The sequence below is a fragment of the Cibotium barometz genome, chromosome 48 (genome assembly GCF_041138505.1).
Source record: "Cibotium barometz isolate CiBa-2024 chromosome 48, ASM4113850v1, whole genome shotgun sequence".
NCBI classification, from domain to species: Eukaryota; Viridiplantae; Streptophyta; class Polypodiopsida; order Cyatheales; family Cibotiaceae; genus Cibotium; species Cibotium barometz.
In genome coordinates, this window is record NC_141093.1 from 44905135 (window position 1) to 44924110 (window position 18976).

Genomic DNA, 18976 nt, shown 5'->3' on the forward strand with positions numbered 1-18976 from the left:
TGTGGGTGTGCCCGTCCAGAGCCTCTCTCATTTTTTCCCACTTTTTCCATGTTTTCCCTATTTTTTCCTAGTCGTGGGACAGTTTTTTGCTGGCCAACTGCATTTTTCACAATCGTGGACATCAAGAGCAGGATGTCGGCTGTTTTGACCTGGCTGACCAACACTTGGGGGTGGTATAAATACCACCCTTGCCCCCACCTCCTATTTTATATCGGTTTCACGTGTATATAGCAAAGTTTCTACAGCTTCTCTCTCTCTACACTTCTACGCTTATTTCTCTACAGCACTTGTCTTATTTTTCCGTTGTGCACTCCGACATGGTATCAGAGCCCCAGGTGGCTTGAAGATTGGAGACAGTGGGAGCTTAAGGGTTTACTGATTTGTGGTGCTAATTGGAGATTTCTTGGGCTGTTCGGGACTTGGAGATCGAGTAGAAGGTGGCCATCCCCATTGGACAGCCACCGTGCATATTATTTGCAGTCTCTTCTTCATTTTTTTTCCCACCCACCCTCCCTTCACAAGACCTTGTGAACCCTTGAGATGGCAGATTTGCTTGAGATGGCTAAGAAGCACATGAAGATCCCTACTCTCCTCACATTCCCGGTGGATCGACAGTTGGATGGGACCAACTACGACATCTGGAAGGTAATGATGGAGTCTGTCTTGGAGTCTTATGACTTGGTTGATTTCATTGTGGTTGGTGTTCCACGGTCAGAGTTCGAGGACGGGAAGCTTTTACCCTCTACTCAGAAAGAACAGGAGGCTCAGGCACAGTTGTGAGATCGTGTCAATACCCGTGTGCGTTCTTTCATCTTCCTTAATTGCACACCAGAGGTGATTAATCATATCAAACATATGACGCTAGCCAAAGGGATTTGGCAACATTTGGCTTCTCTATATAATAGGGTATCACCCATGAAGCGGATTTCCTTGGAAGTGCAGATGCAGGTGATGAATCCTGCAAAGTCTTTGACGATGCGGGAGCACATCAACAAGTTGCAGGCTCTTGAGCAGGATGTTCTTCAAGCTGGGAACGAGATATCTTCAGAGGACATGACCATCACTTTGCTGTCGCATCTGACCTCTCAGTATGTATTCTTCAACTTTTTACTCCTCTTTGATTACCATTGGCAGGCTCAGCACTATCACATGGGAGAAGCTTGTGCCTATGGTCTTGAACCACGAAGAGCGTTTTACGAACCCTCCACAAGGCGGAGGTTCTGACGCCTTGACTGGCCATTGGTCGAGAGGCCGAAATCCTGGGGTGTGTTAATAGTCAGGGGAAGGTTGTGGCATAGAGGTGCATGGTTAGAGTGAGTTCGTGAGTTTGCAGGCCATGAAAAAGTGAGGTGTGAAAAGTCAATCATGAAAAAGTCAGTCGGTGAAAAAGCAGACGTGAAAAGGTTAGTCGTGTGAAAAGTCTAACCGTGAAAATACAGACGTGAAAAAGTCAGGTCGTGAAAAAGTGAGGCATGAAAAGTCACGCCGTGAAAAAGTGAGGCATGAAAAGTCAGTCGATGAAAAATTCAGGCGTGAAAAAGCAAAAAAGCAGACGTGAAAATGTTATTTCATGAAAAGGTGAGCCATGAAAAGTCTGGCCGGTGAAAAGGCAGACGTGAAAAGTCAGGCTGTGAAAAAGTGAGTGAAAAAGCAGATGTGAAAATTTAGGACTGGAAAATATTATTCGAGGTCATGAAAAGGTGAGCCGTGAAAAGTCTGGCCGTGAAAAGGCAGACATGAAAAGTCAGTGGGGAGAGGCTATGGCTACAACTGTCCATATCCTCAACCGATCTCCGACGACTTCAATACCAAAGATGACTTCATTTGAGGTTTATTTTGGTAGGAAACCAGATGTCTCTCATTTCCGTGTGTTTGGGAGTGATGCCTATGTTCACATTCCAAAGAAGCAGAGGGGAAAGCTTGACACGATGTCCCATAAGCTTGGATTTGTGGGATATAATTCTCTTTCCAAAGGCTACAAGTTATACGACCCAGAGCGGAACGAGGTTGTAGTCAACAGAGATGTTGTCTTTGATGAGCATGTTCCAGCTTCCACTGTTGATGAGCCGCCACTTCTTGGAGAACCACATGAGTCTGAGGATGATTCCCAGTCTATTGTTCCAACTCGACAGCCTCAGTCACTTGTAGAGGTTGAGCCCGAGGCTAGAGATGAGCCCCATCAGCAGCAAGAGGCTCCGCTTTCTGTTCGAGTACCAAAGTGGTTGTTAGACACCATTCGGGAGTCAGGTGTTACGAAGCTTCCCTTCGAGTGGACCACTGAGGATGAACCTCGAAGATCGCACAGAGTTTGTGCCAAAAGTCATTCCGAGGAACTGTTAGAGGTAAACTATGCTTTGATGTCTCTTATCATTTGGGACAAAGAGCCCACTTCCATGAAGGAAGCTCTTTCTCAAGAGACTTGGAGGAAAGCCATGCAAGTGAAATTGGATGCCATATATAAAACTTGGGAGTTGGTTCCGAGGCCATCAAAACGGTCAATCATTGGTGTCAAGTGGGTCTTCAAGACCAAGTATACATCTGATAGGCCGATGGACAAGAAAAAGGCCAGACTTGTGGCTAAGGCCTATGCTCAGCGGCATGGCATCGACTATGAGGATACCTTTGCATCGACAGCGAGGATGACCACGATTTAGAAAGTTCCTGCCCTTGCCTCTTCTCAGCGGTGGGCACGTATATCAAATGGATGTAAAATTTGCATTCCTTAATGGTGACTTGCAGGAGGAGGTGTATGTTGAGCAGCCTCTAGGCTTTGAGGTTTCGGGATCAAAGGGGATGGTTTACAGGTTGCAGAAGGCCTTGTACAGGCTTGGAATTAGAAGATTGATTCCTTCTTTCTACGGACAAGATTTCAAAGATCAGTTGCAGATACTAACTTGTGTCTCTTTCGAGAACGCGGTTTGGTCACATTGATTATCCGTTATGTGGATGATCTCATTCTCACTGGCGGTCATGTGGAGCACATAGCAGTGACGAAGGCTGCCTTGTCAACGGAGTTTGAGTTGACCGACTTAGGCTTACTCCATTTCTTCTTGGGATTGGAGATTTGGCAGACCCAAAGGGAGTTCTTTGTTTCTCAGCAATGGCAGTGCGATAACCAAAGTTGTATAGCTATTGCTCGGAACCCAGTCTTCCATGCCCAGACCACGCACATAGAGATACAATATCACTTTGTTCGTGAGAAGATTTTGGCTGGTGACATCTTGCTTGTTTATTGTACAACAGAGGACAATGCGGAGGACCTCTTCACGAAGTCTCTACCTCAAGCTATGCTCCACTCACTGGGAATGGTTCTACATCCAAGAGCTGAGAGGGGATTTTAGCAGCCATCTCCTGTCTGTACAATTAGGGCCATTGTTGTGGGTGTATCCGCCCAGAGCCTTTCTCATTTTTCCCCACTTTTTTCATATTTTCCCTATTTTTTCCTAGTCGTGGGACAGTTTTTTTCCGGCCCATTGATGTTGTGCTAGCGGACTGATGTCTGTGTCCTGGCCGACTGTGGATATGCTCGCCGACTGCATTTTTCACCGTCTTGGACGTCAAGAGCAGGCTGTCGACTGTTTTGCCCTGGCCAACCAGCACTTGGGGTGGTATTTATACCACCCTTGTCCCCACCTCCTATTTTGTATCAGTATCACGTGTATATAACAGAGTTTATACAGTTTCTCTCTCTCTCTCTCTACACTTTTGCGCTTAGTTCTCTACAGCACTTGTCTTATTTTTCCGCTGTGCATTCCGACACATCCCTGTGGTGCTCGGCATCAAAGATCTCGTACCTCGACATTGACTCCGACTTGGATTTCTACATCGACATATTTGTTTGATTTTGTATTCATTGGTTGTATTGATCCTGGCTTGATAAGCCCGTGGATTGTTCCTGAATAAATTCCTCAAAGGGGGCGGGGCCTGTTCTCCACTTAGTGTGTGTGCTCTATGCAAAGCTCCCTAATCCCTTCTCTCTCTCCCCCTCTCTCAATATCTTTATCTCTTGGATACGTGATTGAATCTATCACGGCACACCCCACTGGGCTTACATAATGTGAGATGGGAGGTGATGGCGGTGGGGGGACAGGTGGTGTGCAGGTAAGAGTGAAAGAGAGGTAGGCATGGTCGGCTTCAAAGGGGGGTGGTAGAATGGAGAAGTCAGGGAGAAGGTGTGCCAAAGCCGGATATCCCATCAAGCAGCCTACAGTGTTGTTACCTCCTGAGTAAGGGTAGGAGGTGAGGGCATCGGAGGAGAGCCATCGGGATATTTAGTTATAGATCAAGACCATGTGCAGCTCCCAGCTTTACATACACCGTGACCTCCCCACGGTCTTGTGATGATCTCTATTACCCCGTGTCAGTGATACCCAGCTCATGTATTCTGATAGGGTCATCCAGATCAGGTAGTGGGACCGAGTGACTCCCTATCCTCACATTAATTCCTCGAGCAAGAGGACTTCCCCGAGCTATGAGAACTCCATAATATCCTCATGCTGTGCGCCGTACGGGGAGTGGCTCGGTTTGTTATTATAAGATAGAGCCGGTTGAAAGATCCTTGCTAAGTTGCTAAGCACACTGATTACAATTCATAAAACCTAATCCCTTACCGGTATATTTTGATGGACCATGACTTCAGACTCATAGCTAAGACTAAGTTCTTCGAATGGAGAAAAAACTTCACTTTTTATGCTTTGAACAGCAATGGACTCTAACAATTGAAAATATTAGTTTGGAGTTATCATGTATCCTTTTAATAATGTTGAGGGAGTACCACTCCTAAAAGATCAAGTCAAATCTTCTCAAGCACATGAAATTAGCTCTCCAAAGAACCATAACTCATGTAAGCCTTTCTAGCACTGAAATAGCCAAACATTTCAAAACATGTTTTTGAAAACTATGTTCCTATGTATTACTCCTCTCTAGAGAAGCAGCAGCAAGTTTAATTGAAGGTCCTTTCCTTGTAGCAAAGCTCCAAACAATGAATGAGGAAAGTTAGAAACTTTCTTAGTTGTGAAGTTTGAAAATAATAGTAGGGGTTAGACGCACCGCTGACCTGAGCAGCTTCATATTCCGGATTCAAAGTTAGGTAAGGATTGTTCCAGTCCGCCCAAACACCATACCTCTGTCAAGAAGAAAAACACAACATAGCACGGAAATCGTTTATCTTTTCCCCCAAAATAATTCCCAATGGAAAGATAACAGTGAAAACACTTGCAAAAATGTTAGTGGATCCTTAAAAAACACATTTAAGCAGTCACTACAAATCAAGACACATGCAAGAGCATAGGTCTCATAGCCAGTCTTGACTTGCTAAGTGCGAGAATTCCGACTGAAGCGAAGATTGAAGTGAAAGTTTCACCAGCAGTTCTTCCAGTTCGCTTGCATTTAGCACTAGTCCTTACTAGGCTGAGGCTCGCCCTCCCACCAGCCGTGTCTCTCCACCCATAACCTACCTTGTTATGCCCTCACTGTTATAAAGAGAGAGAGTCACAGAGTTATTGAGAGTTAGAGAGTTAGAGAGTCAAAGAGAGAGAGAGAGAGAGAGAGAGAGAGAGAGAGAGAAGAAGAAGAAGAAGAAAGAAAGAAAGAAAGTTATATTAACGTCTACAAAAGGCCAAAATGACCTATGAAACCAAAAGATTACATCATGTCCATGGAATACATCATCATGGGTACTAAAATTAAAAGAAAGAAACAAGAGCTGAAATGCCGCAGCTGATCCCAATACAAAGAGCGTAAAGCTCTCACATCACCCTAAAATATCCCACATAGGGCGCTGCATCATGGTACCCAATGTAGTAAAGCTGAGCCGGCAAGAGAGTCCTGTGGTGGTGGGAATGACGGCTCTAATCTCTTGTGGTGACGCGAGCGTGGGTGGGGGCCATAGGGTCGTGGGCATCGGGCTCTACATAGCTTGAAGGCTTTGTCTAGAGTCACTCCTCTCGATCGGGCTCCTGCATCAACCTGGAGGACAAGTGTAGTGGGTGGATTTGCTCTCCGAGCTCTGGTCTGGAAGAAGTCAGTGAGAGCTCTCTATGTTGGTCCTCGAACGGGTGCAGTTGGTTTGGGCCGCAATGAGGACTCCCTATCTCTGTGGAGCTCCAGAAGGAAAAGCCCCAAGCATCTCTGGTCTCAGAAAGTGGTCCAAATCCGTGATCCTAGAAAGTGGTCCAAATCCGTCTCAGAAGAGGCAGTGGAACCTCCCCCTGATCTCAATAGTATACCGAACATCGGCATATATAGTGGGCCTTTGTATGGCAAAGCTAGCATATCCTATCCTCTGGTGCAGCTTCCCCCAGCCCATACCTAGTTGTCTCCACTCTCAACACTGATGGTATGAGGTGCGATCTGTCCAATCGCACATCACACCCCACATGACAAATGTGACGGGCATATGATGAAACCGTCCTCTGTCAAGCAAAAAAGATGATGATCTCTGTATAAGGCCATCTTCGTCCCCAGGAGATGAACGGATGAACACCAAGTCCTCTGAGTATTCAGTCTCACAATGTCCTTACTGAGATGACCCTATTCAGCCTTGTGCAGCTGAGAGCAAAGGAGGGGGGCTCTATGTTGTACTGAAACAGGGGGAGTGCCCCCATCTACATGCCATGTATATACTGAACCAAGTGCTCACCTGTGCATATCAGCATTGCGTGTCTCCGTCTAGTGGCAGCTGTCTCGAGGACACTAGGGTGAGCCAGGGGTATCTATCTAGTGGGAGCTGTCACCAGGAGGTGAAACTTTTTGCAGTTGTTTTCCTTATTTACATTTCTTTATAAATATATATATTTTTCTATTCTTTCTCTTTGGTTGCTGTTGCTTTCCCCCGGTATCTCTTGGAAGGGCTTGGGCCATTGCAATGTCAGAATGGGTCAGCCAGTGGGACTTTGGACCAGTGGTTGGCTAAGCCTGAGAACTGCACTGAAAGATGAAGGACAGTGTCCAGGACATGGGCACTGAAAGATGAAGGACAGTGTCCAGGACATGGCCACTGAATGAGGGTATAGGCCAGTTTACACTAGTAAGTGGCCGCCACCGAAATGTGAATGTATCTTGAATTCTAAGCAAATTCTGAAGTGACCATAGTGGTCAAAGATAGTCAGGAGACCAGAAGGAATGCAGATGACATCATCCCTAAAATCTAGGGAACTGCTATTTTTGGCAGTGTCGGAATTGAAAAGTGTTCGCGTCAGTTTGTGCGGAATGTCAAGGGGACCAAAAGCTAACAAAGGACTGTTGTGAGAATGTGAACCAGTCAGGAGATTTTTAGCCTGGAAGATTGCATGTGGAAAAGGCTTAAAAATGTGCCAAGTGTCAAATTTTGGTGCATTTTCCTCATTGAGAAGAGGGAAGCGTGGGAATTTGGGAAAAGGAGGCTCATTTGCAGCCATCGTGTGGTATTGTGGCAGAAAAACCAGCATTTTTGGTGCACTCCCTTGCCCTACAACTCATGAATTGAGGGTTGAGCTTGCTCCCCACAGCCTCTCTCTCTCTTTCTCTCTCTTGCAGACTATGGAAATGCTTTCATCAGATAAAATCAGGTACCATTGTGTGAATTTCATGCTTATATGCAAAGGCTAGTTGCCTCTTTGAATAGGAACAGGTGTAGTTAGTTCCTACACCAAAGCAGGGATGGAAGAGGGTAATAACCTCTTCAATACAATGCTGTTTCAGCACTGTTTAGGTGCTGTTTTTTGGCTGTTATGTTGCCCGGTTGATGCCAAAATGCAGTAGGACTTTGCTAAAGTCCTCCAGGACAATACAAGGGTTATGTTGGATTGAAAACAGAGCTGACAACAGGTCTGTGCAGAAAATTACAGCAAGCTGAATTGTGATGTTTTGGACTCCATTGGGTAGCTTAATGCCTATGGAAGTGAGCCTGTCAGTTGGGATTCATTCTGAGATGTTATGGAACAGTTTTAGTGCAGTTATGCTGGCAAATTTCTCCTAGAATTTGTAAAATTCAGCTGATGCAAGTAGAGTGCTTTGTTGCACTTGTGATTTGTAATTTTCCAACCTTTTAACAATAAAGAAATACCGCAAGGGGCGCCGGACTTCGGGGCCAATGTGTTGTTGAGCGAGGGAGCGAGGATTCTGTGATTGTGTGTCTGAGTAAGTCCAGGTTATTTGTGAATGAATTACCGCTTTATGTGTCCATAGACCGGTTTTAGGAGCTCCCATAATCTGTGCTAGTACATCACTGTATGGAATAGAGCCTCTGCCACGATTGGTTCAACCCCCATCTCCGCTCGCACAATCTCATGTGGCACTGTTGGGTTACTCCTAATCATGTGCAAGATCATCATCACTAGGTGCCTCTCCATCGCCTTTCACCATCATACACCTCTTCTGTATCTATTTCAGCTCTCTGTCTCCTCCTGTGGTAGAAACTGGGACCCCAAATGGGAGGTCCATACAATAGTGCAAGTGTGACTAGAGTGTCAAATCGCTAGAGCTCATTCTCGGCTCATGAGATTGTATCTGTGAGCACTACCTCTCGAGTGAGCCCAGGGCTGCATAGCCACGCATCAATCTAGTTTCCGTTGTCTCCTGCATAGAGAACTACGGACCAGCAATAGTGATTCCAATATATACATAAGGGGTAACATGCTCCACGGGCTCCCCACTATATGCAAACTGCGGTGCGCATCTACCTATCCACTACGGGGAGGTGTTAAAGATCGTAACCTTGGTCTTCCCATGGTTCACAGTGAGGTCCCGGTCCTTGCAAAGGACCTGTAATGCATCCAAATGCCTCTGTAGCCCCTCTGATGAGTCAGAGATGAGGACAATGTCGTCTACATACAATAGGATGCCCTTAATGCATCCAAATGCCTCTGTAGCCCTTTGGTGAGTCAAAGAGAAAGAAAGAAAGAAAGAAAGAAAAATATATTAAGCGTCTACTAAAGACCCAATGTGCCTATGAGACCAAAGTGATACAATAATGCCCATGGCATATCTCATCCTCGAACGAAAATAAAATAGAACTCGAAACTATCTCACAAGAGTGATACAAAACTATCCATGGGATCCACTGTGTGGGTGTCCTCTTCCTCTTGGACTTGGGAGAAGCTGGTGATGGTTGGCTGGCAAGGGAGGGGTCGGGGTGGCTAGGGTTGAAGCTCTCTGAAGAAAGTGTGCCTATGTCTACGAAGCTCAAGCAGGAAGAGCCCTAGGTAACACTCGTCCGAGAAGTCAATGATCTTGGAAAGTGAGCCAAATCCCTTATGGAACAGACAGTGAAACCACTCGCGGCGCTCATAGCATACTGGGCAACGACATATGATGCTCCTCTGTCTCAACCTCTATGTGGCATAATTGGCAGATCCTCTACTCCCTGGGTCTCCACATGAGCTCCCTATTGGCCCTCTTGGATGCTAGAGTTAGGGAATGGATAGCAATGAAGCGCACACACACTCACAAAAAGCAACACGACTTGCAGCAGGAGTGGGAGAAGTACTTGCACATATATTAAGTGATCAGAAAATGAAGTTCAGGTACACGATATAAAGTGTAGTGTCCTTTCACACTAGATGTCCCGGGGGAAAAACCCAATGGAAAAAAGTTCCCTTGGTAAGCCCATGTTCACACATAGCACTACTAATCTGTAAGATCTGTAAGACGCCTTCAAATCCCCCCTGTAGTGATTTTGTGAACCTATATAAGGTAGCAGATCACTCCCTGTAGAAGAGTAAGCCTCAAGCTTTGCGGAAAGCTTCAAACTTCTCTCGAGACAATGCCTTGGTAAACAAATCTGCAACATTGTCCTGTGTAGGACAGTAGGTCAAAGTGATCTCCCCTGCATGAAGCCTCTCCCTGACATAGTGATAATGTATCTCTATGTGCTTGGTACGAGCATGGAAAACTCGATTTCGTGCCACAGTCATAGCACTCTGACTGTCAGTGAGTATGGTGGTGGGTGTCTACTGACATTCACGAAGTCCTGAGAGTAACCTTCTTAGCCATAAACAATCTAGCGTAGTAGTGAAGGTTGCTTTGTACTCAGGTTCACATAGATCTAGCAATAGTGGGTTGCTTTTTACTTAACCATGATATGCATGAATTGCCCATAAAAATACAATTCCCACTAGTAGATTGTCGAGTGTCATAATCACCAGTCCAATTTGAATCATTGTATGCATGGAGCTGCAAACTGTCCCCCTTGGGACAGAGCAATCCAAGATCCACGGTGCCCTGAAGATAGCGAAAAATGTGTTTCACAGCCTGCCAATGCTTTGTCCCTGGGTTATACATAAATTTGCTTGACTCGGACACACCAAACTGAATATCTAGGCCTGTATTACACAAGTATATGAGGCAGCCCACTGCCTGGCTATACAAGCTCATGTCATGAGGCTCTCCTGTATCATACATGCTCAATTTGGGCCCGAGTTCTACAGGTGTAGAAATAGGCTTACAATCCTGGAAGCCAAACTTATGCAGGAGTTTCTGTATGTATTTGGATTGAAGCATAAAAATGCCTTCATCCGTCTGCACAAATTGTATGCCCAAGTAATAGTGCAATAAACCCAAATTTGACATTTCAAATGAGGTCTTTAATGTAGCTTTGAAAGCTGAAATTAAATCCTCATTATTTCCGGTCAAAAGCATGTCATCCACGTAGAGTATGAGCATAATCAAAATACCATGATCCTCTTTGATATAGACGGTGCTCTTAGTTGGACTTTTGTTGAATCCCTGGCTAGTCAAGTGTATATATACCTAGATGAATCGAAGAACATGCCCAAATTCACCTTTTAGGAGTGTGCATGTTATATACTCATGGTAGTCAACCCACAAGACTATATAACTATCAACTCCATTATGCATAGTATGGACTAGATACTACGACATCCCCACTACCGTCATCAATATGCATGAATTTTCTCATACCAAGCTCTTGGAGCTTGTTTGAGACCATAAAGTGCTTTGCGGAGCTTGCACACTTCGCCTTATTGACCATGCATCACAAATCCAATAGGCTGACTTACATAAACTTCTTCCTGCAAGTGCCCATTAAGAAAAGCTGTTTTTATGTCCAATTAATGCACTTTCCATCCATGATGGGCAACCAATGGAACAACACATCTAATAATCGTAAGCCGAGAAGTCGGTGCAAAAGTTTCATCATAGTCTATGCCTCGTTGTTGGACATAACCTTTGGCCACAAGACAAGCCTTGTACCTGTCAATAGTACCATCAGATTTCCATTTTACTTTGTAAACCCATTTTGTGCCAATGGGTTTCTTGCCTAGAGGCAAGTCAACCAAATCCCAAGTCTTGTTCTTATGGATAGCATCCATCTCTGATTGCATGGCTTCCATCCAATGCTCATTCTCTTGAGCCTCTTCAAATGAAAATGGCTCATCTTCATCACAAATAGTACTCATGCATAATACATTTGCTTGTTCTTGAGCACTTCTAGAGCCAGCCCGTGTCCTCCCAAGTAGAGGAGCTGAAATTTTTCTCTCTTGCAAAGTATGAACCAGCCAACGAGGCACTGTTCTAGCTTCTTGCATGGCTGTCCCCTCTTCCTAAACAGCTTCTTGTACAACATGAGGAGTAACAGGCTGATTTGGGGGCTGGATTTCAGTACCCATAGGCTGTCCAATATGCATTTCTTGCGGTTGGTCTGATGTTCCATCTATGCCCAATGGAATCAGCCCCTCAAACATATCCTATGGACCATTTTCAAAGTGTTTGCTAAACTCTACAAAGTGGTTGTGCTGAATTTTCAGCAAATACAACATCTCTACTTTCAAAAATCCTTTGACTGCATGGATTGCAAAGACGGTATCCCTTGCTACCATTGTTGTAGCCCACAAATATGCATTTGACTGCCTTGTCATCTAGCTTGCCTCTAAGCTGTGAAGGCACATGAGCATATGCAGGGCAACCAAAAATTCTGAGATAGTCAACCGTAGGTTTCCTATCATACCACGCTTCAAAAGGAGTGATGGTCTTCAAAGCCTTCGTAGGGCACCTATTCAAAACATGTGTCGCACACATAATTGCCTCCATCCATAATTTTGTGAGGCAGGTTTTTGCCCTTAACCATACGTCTTGCCATCTCCATCAATGACCTATTCTTCCTTTCTGCTACACCATTTTGCTGTGGTGTGTAAGGGAAAGTACATTGATGCTTTATGCCTCTTTCTGCCAAATATGCTTAAATGCATTTGACATGTATTCTCCCCCTCCATCTGAGCAGAAGATTTGTACTTTGCAACCTATCTCATTTTCAACTTTAGCAACAAAATGTTGAAAACACATGAAGACTTCAAACTTTGCCCTCAAAGGGTAAACCCAAGCAAATCTAGAATAGTCATCAATGAATGTTACGAAGTATAGATGCTTCCCAAATGATGGTGTCCCCATGGGACCACACACATCACTGTGTATGAGCTGTAATTTCTGGACAGCCCTTACAGATCCATCCTTGGGGAAGGCATTTCTGTGCATCTTGCCCAAAATGCACTCATCACATACATGTTTAGGTGGCAGCTCAACATGTGGCATACTTTGCACTATTTTATGCCTCTGGAGCAACATCAAACTCCCAAAATTTACATGCCCAAACCTGGCATGCCATAACTCTGCCTCTTGCATGGCAGAAGTATAAGCGGTGGCCAAGCATGCATCCTGTCCATTCTTCTCATATGTGTCCAAATGATACAAGCCTTGGTACAATGTGCAAGAAGTGACTATAACATAGTCTTCCTCTCTATTTTTCACTGTGCATCTGTCATCCTCAAATTTCACAGCATAACCTCTTTGAGCAAAAGAGAAGCCTGACAGCAAATTCTTCTTGATTCCAAGCACATACAACACATCTAAAGTCCACAGGTCTGAACCATCTGCAATAATCTCACCAATGCCTTGTACTGGATATGAAGAATTGTTTGCACATGTGACCTTCTTCCCTTCTGGAGCAGCCCTCAATGACATGAACAAATCCTTCTTTGATGTAATGTGTCTAAAAGCCCCACTATCAAAGTACCAAATGACTTGTTTCTCATTCATATTGAGAGACAAGTGCTCCTGTCATGTATCATAACTACATACCAAGAATGCCCAATCATCCTGCACAAAAGGAGCTGAATCCTCAATCTTTGTTGCAGGCATACTGGAAGAGTCCACTGACAAACCTGATTCCCTTTTCTTCTCTTTAGCCTGTCTCTTCTTGCATTCCATAGTAGTTAGGAAACGCGTTTCCTACAGGGAAGAAAACGTGGAAACGTTTACTTGTAGGAAACGCGTTTTTTTCAAGAAATTTTTTTGACTTTTCTTTTTGCCCCAAATCTAATCTTGAAATTTGTGCAACTCTTTTGATAAAGTTTTTTATGGTTTCCGTGTGCCGCTTTCCCTCATCAAGGCTAATTTATTTTGTATTGTTTATGGGCATTGGACCATGACTATTGATTCATCATGATTCATGTGACATGTACACTTCAAGCTTATAAGTTTTAACCTATGTATTGTCATGTATGGTTTTTTTTTTGTGGCATGGAATGATGGATGATTGGATCATGGATCATGGATAGTGGACCACATTTGACATTGATGATGGATGATTATATGGTCTTTGTTATTTGTGATTCAAAGACTGTAGGCTTCAAATTGATGTTTCCATGTATTCTATGCATCTAGTGTTATTTTTACATATTTTATATAGTATATATTTGACATTTTATACATGCAAAAACCTATAGGTAGGAAGTTGAGATACAACTCTAGCAATGAATTCAATGTCCTGGATACAAGTTCTTTTTCTAGTAAGATCCTAGATCTTAGTTAGATGAGCAACCATGCTGTGATGTTCTTTCATGTCTAAGTTGTCAAGCTCTTTCTTCAAAAAGGCAACTCTGGCCGCCTCATTCTTGGCGTGATACATGGTCTCCAAGACTTCCCATGCACGTTGTGATGTTTTACACGACCGAATGTGTGGAATAATTGATCTCTTCAGTGATAAAGAGATCACTCCCATGGCCTGGGCATCACATGCATCCCACCTTTTCTATTATGGAGTGGCCACTATAGGCTAAGCATCCTACTGAGAACCTCGCCCTAGCAGGTGCAATGTTTGCAGGACGACGTTTATCCCCGCTCACGTAACCCCGTAGGCTTTTAGCCACAAGCTGATTTTTGACCATAAAGCTCCAGAGTGAATAGTTGGTGCCATCCAACTATGTGCCACAACCCAATCACCCTCTCTACAAGGTGCATTCCCACAATCCTCCATAGGGGGCTCAGCTCTCTAAAGTCTGCCATGAGGTTCGATAGTAAGGTGGAGCTCTCATCCGCGCCAAGGACTGCCAAAGGTATGTCATGCCTAGTGAACACTCCCAACCGCTGCCAAGGGGGGGGGGGGGGGGGGATCAAGGCCAGCCGCTCCAGGGGGGGGGGGGGGGGGGGGGGTGGGGGGAGATGGAAGAGTCGACATCAAGGCTAAGTCTATCCCTACCCCGTATCCCAGTGAGGCTCCTCTCCCAGGCCTCTAGGGGCAGCTGTCTGAACGTAAGCCAATCTCCAAGTGACCGAGCAGGACCCATGCTTAAAGCTCCCCACGATACGTGAAGGCAAGCCCCTAGCATGTGACCACTCGACAAATGGAAGCCCATCTTCTCCTGGGCATTTTCCCCTAGGGAGTGCCGTCAAATCCTCCAAAAACTCCTCTACGGTAAAGGGAGTCAACATGAAAGTCCAAAGATTTGGACGAACCACCTCTCGTATGTCACCAAACCCGCTCACATGCATCCAGCACCTGTGAGGATGGGGGGCACCCATGAGGAGAGAGTGGAAGAAATTTGTGGCAATGACTCTCACATGGGGGAGATGTGCAACAATGGATCCATCCAGGCCTCGCAACCTGCGGGATACCATCCCTCCACCTATGTGGGCTTGCTATCTCAAAGAGATCCTCCACAAACTCCTCTACGGTAAAGGGAGTCAACATGAAAGTCCAAAGAGCTGGACGAACCACCTCTCTCGTATGTCACCAAACCCGCTCACATGCATCCAGCACCTGTGAGGATGGGGGGCACCCATGAGGAGAGAGTGGAAGAAATCTGTGGCAATGACTCTCACATGGGGGAGATGTGCAACAATGGATCCATCAATGCCTCGCAACCTGCGGGATACCATCCCTCCACCTATGTGGGCTTGCTATCTCAAAGAAATCCCCGGTGATCGTGTCTCCCGCCTAGGTCCAAAAGGAGGCTTTGGCATGGTATCTGTACTCCACCCTCCGCTGCTCTATGGACCTAAGCTCAGTACGGGCTGCACCCAACTAGGCCTCAATCCATGGGCTATCTAGGGTACTCTCCTGGAGAAACTGCAAGGAAGCTAGGCTCCAACGGATGCTCCTCTCCTGCTCTTGGAAGCAAGCCAATCTACTCTGCACTGTTGATCTCTCCAAGGCACCTGCGTCCAAGGCGCCTGCAGCTAAACCTGAGTAAAAATCCAAACTCTCCCAGATTCTTATCCTGCAATATATCTTAAAGTCCTGAACGAGGCTGTTAGGGATCCGGATGCTCAAATGTATGTCTTGCCTCTAGAGGTACTCTAGGGATAGAATGACACGTGCACAATCGGAGAAAGTAGTGCCTACCAGAATACCAATCATGCCACCACGTCCACAAGCCCACTCATCTACATAAAACCAGTCTAATCTGGACAGGTTAGGGCCTCTACTGCTCCTGTCGCATCTTGAGAAACACAGACTCCCAAGGCTACATCCAAACTCCGGTAAATGCCAAGAGTCCTGCCCCCTCAAAGCCAAAATCAACTCCTCCCAAGCCAAGTACTCTGTGCCAGAAACTGTAGCCATGCCATCTCGGAGTCTATCCTCTATCGACTCTAACATGTTGACCAGAAATCCGGGGAGGGACTGGCGTACTGTACTCCAAAAAGTGGCTCTTCCTGTTGGGCATTCAATGCATATACATTCAGAAAGCACACTCTACCCTCTCCAATTTTGATGGTCACCCACTGAGCTGTCCCAATGACAATGGTGCCTCAATCGACCACTGCAGGTAATAGCTACTCACTGACGGAAATGCATACTCCACCCTGGGTACCGGAGAGGCCAAAAGGATGGGACCATAAGGTGTGACTCCCACCCTAAAGGATCTTCCCACAACGGCAGGTAGGCCCCTCAAAAAGATGATGCTCTTGGAGGAGGAAATGTCGATGGGCCCACTGACTACTGCTCTGTAAATCTCCTCTAAGGATCCCACACCTCTGAAAGCATTGTCACCTCCCAAACCCTGAATGTTCCATGGGACAATCCACATAACTAAGATATGTGGGAGGCGGAACTGTCAGAACTACCCTCCACTCGAAGAGTCTTGGGCGTGGGTTTGGACAGAGAGTAATCACCATCTATCGTGGGCCGAAGCCATGCCAGATGGGCACAAATCATACCCTCCATGTGTAGCCACTATGTCCGAGCCCTAGAATATGCACTCTCGGGTCCACTTATCATAATGCAGCTATGTGTAGCAAGGAGGAAGGGGTACTACCACTAAAACATGACGAGACACATAGACTACGAAGGGCACCATATCCCCTTCGTAGTCTATGTGGCCAGAGGCATCCACCTCCATCTGTGCCAATGACCAGAAGTGAGTGAGCAAGTCGGTGATACACAGATCATGCAAATGATGTGAGAGCTCTATGGCCTGCCGGTGAATAGCGGTAAACACTGACTCCATGATCCAATCCATCTCAGGTGCTGCTCTCAGGGGAAAGGAGATCATCACGCCAATCTCTCGGGTGGAAGGCCTAGAGTGATGTAGAACCACACATATACGAATGGGAGCCACCATCTCCTCGAAAATACCAGCTCCTTCGATAGGGAGGCATCAGAAGACGCTGTAGTCAAGTAGTCAACTAGCTGCCCCAGCACTCAGGCGCGCGCGCGCGCACGCGGGGGGGGGGGGGGGGGGGGGGGGGGGCGGGGGGGCGCTCTAGAGGGAGAGCCCGCACCGGAGAGGCATTGATGGTCATCTCTATTGGCTCCGTGAAACGGTGGATCAAGCGGCGAACCGAACTAGGCTGTTGCCTCCTCTCCGAGTCAAGCACAGCCAATGGAGGGCACGAGAGCTACAATGAGGCGGTGGAGAGGGGGGGAGGGAGGGAGCTACAAGAAGGAAAAAGATGGGGGCATCGGGGGGGTGGGATGAGAGAAGGGGGGGGGGGGGGGGGGGGGACGGGGAGGGGGAGGGGGGGGGGCGGGGAGGGGAGGGGATCCAAGGGCTGCGAGGACGGGCCCGCCCAGGGTCAGAGGGCCTCACGGGAATCTCGATGCCTGGAGTGGGATCGTGATTCAGGTATGAAGAGGGCGGACGGGGAGAGCTCAGGCAGGAGGGGTGCACAAGGGGGGAGGCAGACGGCAGCGAGGCAGCAGGGAGGAGCGGTGAGGGAGGGAGGGGGGGGGGCTGCGCACATGAAGAGGGGGCGGGGGTAGCCCGCAGAGGCTAGGAGGGTGACGGCGATGGAGGGCAGGTGCACACACGGGTGCACTCCAGCAGCTCGATCTCAGATGGTGCATGATTCCATCGCCAGTCATTGAAAGCCATTCTTTTGCGCATGGGCACAAGTAATTTTCTATCAAGAGTTGAGACAACAATAACCTTCAATAGCACTTCCAAGCGCCGCTATGATTCATTATATGCCCCATGCATGTAACTCTGCAGACTGGAAGACTTACGGAGCTCGCTCTCAGCCTGATGTAACTTCTTGAGTCTATTATCTACAGAATAAGAAGCATTTAAAAGGTACATAAGAAATAACAAAATGTGAGAACTAAACCTTCACTCTTCCAGCCTTCTAAATTAAGTTCCAGCGTTAAGTGACCAAGCAGAGGAAAAACCTTCTGGAACCTTGTCTTTGATCAAACCAATGAAGATATCATCTCCACCTGCCTACCTTGAATGATTTGCGCTGCTGCTCAACTGTCTTTAATGCAAACTGAGAAGCCTTTTTCCTTAACTTGATAGGTGTCAACTCCTTCCTTGCCTCTTGATCCAAAGACTGCAACACTGCATTTCTCAAATGATAAGCTAAGAGATATTTGTGTGTGATTACAAATCCATAAACAGCAGCTTGAACAAGATACAAAGATACTCATCAAAACTAACCCAATCTCAGAGTAGACAAAAAAACAAGAAGTCAAAATCCATAAGGTGCCAAGTGACAAAATTTACTTCGAGAAACATAGCAGCCACTCACCCTTCAATTCAATGGGTAGCCCATGGCAGTCCCATCCAGGTACAAAAACTACTCTCCGCCCTTGCAGCAACTGCTCACAACAAACTCAATTGGTTTTGTTTCTTTGAAAGCCAAATGTGTGATGCAAATCCATGTAGACAGACATTAAATCAACAGATAATTTCATCTCATGTACACCTATGCAGCAAACTTTAAAAGCACACCTAGCTTTTCTTTTAAAGAAAAAGTGATCATCCACTGCAAGTACGACCCACCACAGAGACCAAAACCAACTCTAAATGAGTCTCTCTAGAATCTCCATCAACAAACAAGAAATAAAGCACTGTAGCAACATGTCAACAACAAGGCTGGACATTGCCTTAAATGTCAAAAATTCACAAATATGGGTCTTTTAGACTTCTACTGTTATGCAAAACATCAAGACGTCAATGTGGCTCATTCTTTCTTGATCTTTATCAACTGAAGCCCAAGTAACTGCAACTATAGAAAAGCTCGCAAAAACATACATAGTATCACAATACCTGAAATCGGTTGATAAAATCCTTAAGAATTTTGTTCAAAGCATGGCCAATGTGAAGATCACCATTTGCATAAGGAGGTCCATCATGAAGGACAAATGTACCCTGCAGTAGACATACAAAGCATGCCAACTAAGAACACAACATTCTACGTAAAATTCAAGAGAGGCTTGCAAGGTTACCAAGCTATTAAAAAATTAGAGAAAATTTCACAAATC

General features: G+C 45.9%; 1 protein-coding gene across 1 annotated transcript in view; it reads right to left on the bottom strand.

Moving 5' to 3' along the window:
- Positions 1-18976, bottom strand: part of OVA2 (tRNA synthetase class I (I, L, M and V) family protein) — a 153054-nt gene that overhangs the window by 90853 nt on the left and 43225 nt on the right. Inside the window, exons 4-7 of the mRNA XM_086785876.1 lie at positions 18762-18863; positions 18241-18310; positions 17938-18050; positions 5057-5125 (exon numbers count right to left, since the gene is read on the bottom strand). Of these exons, the coding sequence (XP_086642002.1) occupies positions 5057-5125; positions 17938-18050; positions 18241-18310; positions 18762-18863 (354 nt within the window). The remainder of the gene's footprint in view (positions 1-5056; positions 5126-17937; positions 18051-18240; positions 18311-18761; positions 18864-18976) is intronic.